The following is a 7,740-nucleotide window of genomic DNA, read 5'->3' on the forward strand; positions in this document are numbered from 1 at the left end:
ATTTCTAGAAGTAGTAAGATAGCAGCCATGAGAGGGCTTTCTTTCCTCACCATTTTTAGGGTGTTTGCCTCCTAAGAAAATCCCATAAGTTTTCTAAGAAATTTTTTTTAATGGATTTTCTAAAAATGAACATGGGTTGATTTTTGAAACATTCAACTCTCATTCTCTTGGTTTTATGCAAAAATCCATTTTCTTCTTGTGTGAATTCAAAAAGAGGTCGAAATCGAGTTTGGTGTGGACTCCAAGTATGCTTCAGAAGAAGAAGATGAGAAGCTAAAAGTGAAGGTACTAGTAAAGTGGTCTAGGAAGGATTTGTTAGCTTAAGCTAAGTAAAATCTTGTATTCAGTTTTTATTCTTCATAATGGATGTTTTCGATCGATAGTAGGCTCGTGGTTTTTTATTTCTTCGAAGGTTTTCCACATTCAAATCCTATATTAATTATCTTTTTCTCTCACTCTACTCTTTGCATTTGCATTTGCATGTGAATTACATTTATAAATTGTTGGGAGAGTGTTGATGCATACGTACTTGCTTGTGGATGTTATGCTTTGTTAAAAAATTGTTGAAAGAGAAGTTTATTGACATTGAGAAATTTTGAAGTTAGGAAATCTTTGTTGGAAAATATTTTTTAGTTCAACAACACCTATTCACACCCCCTCCCCCCTCTAGGTGTAGTCCATTATTGAGACTCACCCTTTTGCTCTTATATAAAAGGTATAGACTTACCTTGAGTTCTTAAAATTTACTTTCAAAATTTTTGAAGATTGAGGGAAAAATAAAAAACTAAATTGTGATGCATTCCCCAAATTTCCTCACCTTTAACAAAGAAAAATGAGGAGGAAAATATCTTTTATTTTATTTTATTTACATTTTTCTATGACATCAAATCTAAGAAAGTTATTTTCCATATCATTTATTTTCCTTAATTTTTACCAGAAACTTCTCATATGAACTCCATTTTCAGTAGAATATATCTAGTCTTCGAAGTACATTGATCACCATTGCTTTCAAATATACCATAAATGCAATATGCATCACTATTAGGCTATGGGTTCGCTCCATGCAAAGGTGTAGCAGAAGGTGTTGCAGAGAGATTTGCCATTACCTGCTTTGATCGCTTGCTCGGTCTTGACACCAAAGCCTTGACAAGTGGGATTACCTTTTCGGTTGTCTTGATAGTAATCAAGAACAGAAGTCGATATAAAACTGCCATTCCCAGCAAGATGGCAAGATCAATCCACTTCGAGTAAACCATTTCGACTTGCCATCTCTTTCTCAAAATTTCTTCACCAGAAATGATGGGTGGCCCTCCAGCTTCATCATTAGGAAATTTTAGTCCTTGGAACTCATTCTTGTACAGCCCTTGGTAAGCATACTTGTTGAACGACAGGTAGTATAATGGGTATCTCCAAAATGGTTTTGGAAAATCATCCGGCAATCGGAAAAACCCACCACTCAGCATCAGTAGCCCTTGAATTCCAGCACCTGTTATTATACCCATGAGGAAATTGGGGACTATACTCGCCACAATCATCATAAGGCCTTCAACCAATATCATACAAGTGAAAAGCACCAAAGCATAGTAAATGGAGTGTTCACATCCTTTCTGAAGTCCAGTTAGGTAATAAGCAATTGCGCCCGGGATCAGAGAAATCACTAGCAAGTATGGTATTGAAGAAAGTGTGTTTCCAACAACAAATGCACTCGACCCATAATGCCCATTTAATCTCTCGCGCCCAAAAACCTGGATTAATATGGGGGAAAAAAATTCATTCCAGAAAAATCTTATACTTAGTAAGAGAAGTGTGTCACAGATCTGCGTTGAATTGATTAAAACACGATGGAGGACTACGAAAAGGAAAAAGAAAAACGATACCTTCATGTCTTCCACAAAAGAAGGGAATCCACCAATAGTCATGAAAGTTAAGAATGAAGCTACATACATGAGCATTGCACCTCGATCCTAAAAGAATAAATAAATAAATAAATAAAAACAACAATGATCAATTTTAGGTTCTCATGTTGCATAATTTTGAATTGATGAAACTAGATGTTGCTTCCTATTGGTGTTATAGGACTCTCTCTACGACTATTTCTCACCTTAATGGAACTGTTACTATGGCCAACGTTATAAAAAATGGTGCCCAGGGCTATAGTCAATGCGATATAGACTGCTAGGCGCAACCAGTAGTAGCCTAAATCTCGGTACATGTTCACGAAAGATCTTCTTGTAAGAACAAGACACTGGTTAAGGAAGCTAGCATGGCTTCTCTTCTTCAAGGCTCCACCTTCCTGGAAATTCATGTCACAGTCGTTAACTTCTAAAAAAGTACTTTAATATAAACAATGAGTTCAATTTCTTCTAAGAATTTACAGTACAGTTACTTACCTTTTTATGTATCTTAGCAACCTGTGATTGAACTTGCTGGAAATTACCAGATGATTTGTACGCCTTTGTAAGAATATCAATTGCTTCCTCTTTCGATTTCTTTCCCCCAAAACCTTGTTCAATGTCCTGGTAACAAAAACTAAGCAATTTCAGTAATTCTCCAAGGGGATTCAATTTAAAGAATTGAAAGATACCGCTATGAGCAAGGAATTAGGAAAAACATGAGATTTTACCTGTTCAAAATCTTTGTTTATTGTTTTGAGGAAGTGATCTGATGGGTTTTGATGAGTTGGGCAAGGGAAACCATTTGAAGAGAAGAACTGCATTGAATTAAGGTTGGATTAATAAGTGACATATGACTAATTCCAGTTCTAAAATAATGAATGGAACCCTCCAAAATTTTATGCATACCTCATCTGCCGCATGAGCTGGACCAAAGTATACTGTTCTACCTGAAGACAGAAGACAAAGATTGTCGAAGAGTGCAAAGACCTCACAGCTGGGCTGGTGAATAGATGTTATGATAGTCCTTCCATGTTGTCGATCAAGGCCTGTGATTCTGCTCATGACATAGTATGAAGCAGCACTATCAAGCCCGCTTGTCGGTTCATCAAGGAAGAGAAGCTTGGGGTGTGTTAGGATCTCTATGCATATGCTGACTCTCCTCTTTTGTCCACCGCTAATGCCCTTAACACCCCACCCTCCTATTCTTGTGTTTACGGCATCTTGCAGGCCCATCTCTCTTATGGTCATGTCTGCTCTCTCCTTCTTCTCTGATTTGGACATGGAGTCTGGCAACTGGAGCAGAGCAGAGTAGCACACGGCTTCTCCAACCGTTAAAGTGGTAATCAATGTGTCATCTTGAGTCACATATGCCTAAGTTGACCATAAAAAAAGGAAGGAAAATTAATCATTACAAATATTTGTGTCAAAGGGACAAAGTAATTCCCTTAATTGGAAAAATAACTCCACTTATCAAAAATTGTAAATATAACCTCAATTTGATATTTATATTCTTATTGTATTGTTTCAAAAAGTTCTTGGATATAAGATAGAGATAAATAAATTAATGTATATTTTTGAAAGGGCCCGATATCCTCCTTTTTACGCTTAATCAATTTTCAAGTTAGGTTAATTGATTAAAAGGGATGATATCATCTCCAATTTGTAAAACTAATCCTTTATTTTTTTTCTCACCCTAAAAAATGCTTATTTTGTATAAGAATATCCTCATTTTTTTTCTTGAAAAATAAATTTTTCTTTTAAAACACATATGTAAATAATTGAAATATTAAAGGGTATTTATGTCAAAAATAAGTTAGTCTTTAAGTTAAAAAATGGGGGTTAATTTTACAAATATGGGATCTTTTTCATCATTTTTAATCAATTAATCCTTTCAAATTCTAATTGACATGATCTTTTTGAACTAGGAAGTCTCAATAAGCTTCTTCCATACATACCGATGTTCCATAAGCTAGTGTCTGTTGATGGCCATTAACAAGTACCATTCCACTCTGACTTATGTTGGATCCCAATCTTCCTGCAACAAAAATCCAAGATAAGTGGTGGAGCCTGAAAAGAGGTTTAGAGGCCAATATATGAAAGTTACTTTGAGAAGCAAAATAACATCAAACTACTTGCATAACCTAGCGATAGTTTCCTCAAAATTTTAATTCAAGGAATCAAATACCATCACCTCCTGGACACTGCATGGGTTCGCCCTGGTCCAAATTATATGTTTTTACCACGCTAAAGAATTTTTTTTCTTCCACCTTCTTGCCACAAACAGTATCAATAAGTTTTTCCTTGGTAATTAACATCGTAGATTGTGTCCAAGTGCATGACAGTCACTTTATGCGTGAGTATGAATGCATAGAAGGGCAGAACAATAATAGGGATTAGCATGGCACTGTACTTATGATTTTGTTAGAGTAAAAAAAAAGTCAATCACCTGCTAATGCATCAAGAAGAGTGGACTTGCCGCAACCAGAAGGACCCATTATAGCCAAGACTTCGCCCGGCCTGGCAAAACCAGTAAGCCCTTGAAGGAGCAGTCTGCTGCCACCTTTTCCATTGGAAGCAGTCACGGACAAATCCTCCCATGTCAAGAAAATACCACCCTCCTTATCTACACCACCTAAAACTTCTCTAGGTCTTGGCCTTGGCACAGTTTCCATCTCTAGTGGCCCCCTGGTTATGGGCTTATTTTGACTTTGCAAATATGCCGAGTCATATTCAACTTCTAAATCACTTAGACCAGGTTGCACTGGAGAAGGCATGGTAAACAAAGAGAGATAGCTAGAGCAAGCGCTTGTGATCTTTCCTGGGTAGTCTCATGAAACTACCCTTTCATTTATAGACTTCATGAGCATGTGATTTAAGAAGAAATTTGTGGTCCTAGGTTCAATTCACAATGTGCACGCTCAACACACGCATGTGCACTGCCCATATGTGTTTAACGTGGCCAAGAATTCAGTCGTGATGGGATACGGCTAATCTAATCTGATTTTACATATTAAAAGCTTGTCAATATCAATCCGTATCAAAGCTTCAATTATCCTGGATGGGAATGACTGGCCATAAATCATCTCACGGTAGGACTGGTGAAGCAGTTGAGTGGGGCCCTTTTCATTATTATTATTACTTCAAATGAGAGGATTATAAACGGTGTTGTCGTGCACTAAGACTGGACTAGAAATTGAAATTTTCAAAAAAAAAAAAAAACAAAAAAATTGATCTAAATTGATGAGTTCTAATAAAGGACAGTCGGATGCACATGTAAAAAAAATATAGATGCCATAACTATGTATCGGTTGACGAAAATATTAGTAAATATTGAAAACATATGGATAATCAAAGATATATTAGGGATACATATAAAAAATCGATCATAGATAGAAAAAAATAGTTGAAATATCAAAAATATATATCAATGAAAAATTAAATTATTATAAATAAGTTAATATTAATTATCTTATAATTTATTCTTATATACTAATTAAATATAAGATAAATATAAAATCATAAATAAAATTATTAATATTTTATATCAAAATATCTATTGATATTTTTTAATAAAATTATTTTATGTCAAAATATATAATTATTTTTAAATAAAAATTATAAATACATTTAAATCACATAATTAATACAATTGCAATAATTTACTTTTAAATTAATTATTTTATTTTATTTTGATATTCAAGTATGATAATAGCTTATTGAAAATAAATTAACGTAATATGTTTTTAAATTATTATAACATTAAATTTAAATTAGTATATTTTTATAATTAATTAATATATTTTCAATAGATGTAAGTAAATTAACTTAGTATAATAATATATTTAAATCACACAATTAGTATATTTGCAATAATTTAGCTTCATAATGAGTGTACATATATAAAATTCACATTTTTTTATCAATCAATATGATATAATTAAATTTAATATCACAAATCATATCATACATATATTAATTTCTTCAACAAAACAACTTTGAAATTTTTATTATACTTTTAATTTCATTTTTAAGAGTTTTTCTTACGTTTCCATGAGTTTTTATTAATTTTTTATCTATCAATATTTTGTTTCAAAGTATCTCCTAATATATCTGTAAAATTCAAGTACCGATATATCTGTGATTATCAATATTTTCATCCTTAATTCTAAATAAGATAACTAAAACATAAAAAATAAAATTAGGACATGACTAAATCCACTATCTCCACATTTAGATTAACTTAAATAAACCAAATACTCTTAATAAAAGATGAGTCAATAACATTAGTAGTAATATACATCCAAAAACCCAACTCCCAAAATTAGATTTGAAATCTATTTGGTAATAATTTTAAGAAGCATTTTTTAACATTTAAAAAGTAAAAGCTTTTAAGTACTAAAAAGATCAAAAATATTTCCTAAAATTTGACTCTCCATAATTGTTAATAGCAACTGCTAGTTCCTTCTCATCACAATACTTTGATTCTAATTCTCTATTCCCCTCTTTGCACATATCAAATTGAACTTTAAATCCTTCTGGTTTCAATCCAAAAATTACAAGGACATTATTTAGGGAGAAAATCAAAGATGTGTCATGCATGTGTAGAGAACATGTGAGCGGATCAAATCTCTATGAAAGCCACATGCAAAGACCATGGTGAATTTTTGCATTTTTCTCACCAAAAATCCTCCAAATCCTAGTTCCTCCATAGTTATTTTCAAATTCGATTTTAATTGTAGTAGTTAGCTAAACACCCATTCTGGTGAGCAACGAATGCAGAGGTAGGGCTAAAACCAAATGATCATTCACAAAATCTTCAGTAAATATGGCAACACTCGAAGGAATGCCATTGTTGATTTTTGGGAGGAATTGCCTACCATATCTTTTTGAACTTTCTACTACTACCTTCTTCTTGTAACTTTTGTTTTTATTTCATTGCTGGGGTTTGCCATTTTCTTTCCAAATCCCTTTTCACTTGGATGATTAAAAATGTACTGTTGTTGATGAGTTAAAAACATCTTTCTGATCTATGGTTATAATCTTCACAGATGGAGGGCTTGGATGGAAAGAAAGAAGTGTATTGAGCAAGCTTCTCATTTTTGTATCTAAAAAATCTTGAAACATAAACAAGTTGCAATTCTTGTTGCCTATGTGTGCCCTATTTCTGCTATGTTTTTCTGGTTTCTTTCTCTACAAATTTGCAAGCTTTCATTATGAGAAGGAGAACCCAAAGGAGATTTACGGCCTGTTTGGTTATTATTTTTTAAAACTATTTTTAAAAATAGTTTTTGATTTTTTTAGAATAAAAGTTTGTTTGAAAATCTAAAATTTTTTTAATTTATTTTTAATATTTTTAAATATGTTTTAAAAATAATTTTTTATATCTAATTATTTATTTTTAATTATTTTATATATTTATATAATTATTTTTTAAAACAGTTTTAAAAAAATAAATAAAAATAACTAAAAAATATTATTTAAAAACACTTTGTTTTTTATTGTTAAAACAAAAAACAAAAACAATAGTTTTTGGTTATCAAATATGTTTTTCTTATTTTTTTATTCTACAAAACAGAAAACTATTCTAAAAAACAATTATCAAATAATTGTCAAATCCTTACCATTTTAAGGTCGATCCAACATTTACATTTTAAATAACTATAAATTATCCACTGCAAAATAAAACCACAAAAAAATAGAAATCAAAAGAATATGTTCTCTATCAACTTGTATTATAAAAATTAATAAAGTTGTAAATTGAAATTATTATTATCTACTTTAAACTATTATTATTCATAGGTTATTTTTTAATTCTCAAACTACCATTTAGCACAACTTTAATATA

At 31.7% G+C, this 7,740-nt stretch overlaps 1 protein-coding gene across 2 annotated transcripts; it reads right to left on the minus strand.

The window, feature by feature from the left end:
• Nucleotides 1-890: 890 nt before the first annotated feature.
• On the minus strand, nucleotides 891-4,718 carry LOC100254677 (ABC transporter G family member 1). 2 transcript variants are annotated; one of them, XM_002270537.3, is made up of 8 exons: nucleotides 4,342-4,718; nucleotides 3,851-3,930; nucleotides 2,802-3,266; nucleotides 2,624-2,710; nucleotides 2,391-2,516; nucleotides 2,102-2,293; nucleotides 1,878-1,964; nucleotides 891-1,745 (listed from the first exon to the last, which is right to left on the minus strand). In XM_002270537.3, the coding sequence occupies exons 1-8, from the start codon at nucleotides 4,667-4,669 to the stop codon at nucleotides 1,047-1,049; spliced, it is 2,064 nt and encodes a 687-aa protein (XP_002270573.2). In that variant the 5' UTR covers nucleotides 4,670-4,718; the 3' UTR covers nucleotides 891-1,046. The 2 variants fall into 2 exon arrangements, with proteins under 2 accessions (XP_002270573.2, XP_059592039.1); XM_059736056.1 differs by having other exon boundaries at nucleotides 891-1,964.
• Between the last annotated feature and the right edge of the window lie 3,022 nt (nucleotides 4,719-7,740).

The sequence above is a fragment of the Vitis vinifera genome, chromosome 3, assembly GCF_030704535.1.
Source record: "Vitis vinifera cultivar Pinot Noir 40024 chromosome 3, ASM3070453v1".
NCBI classification, from domain to species: Eukaryota; Viridiplantae; Streptophyta; class Magnoliopsida; order Vitales; family Vitaceae; genus Vitis; species Vitis vinifera.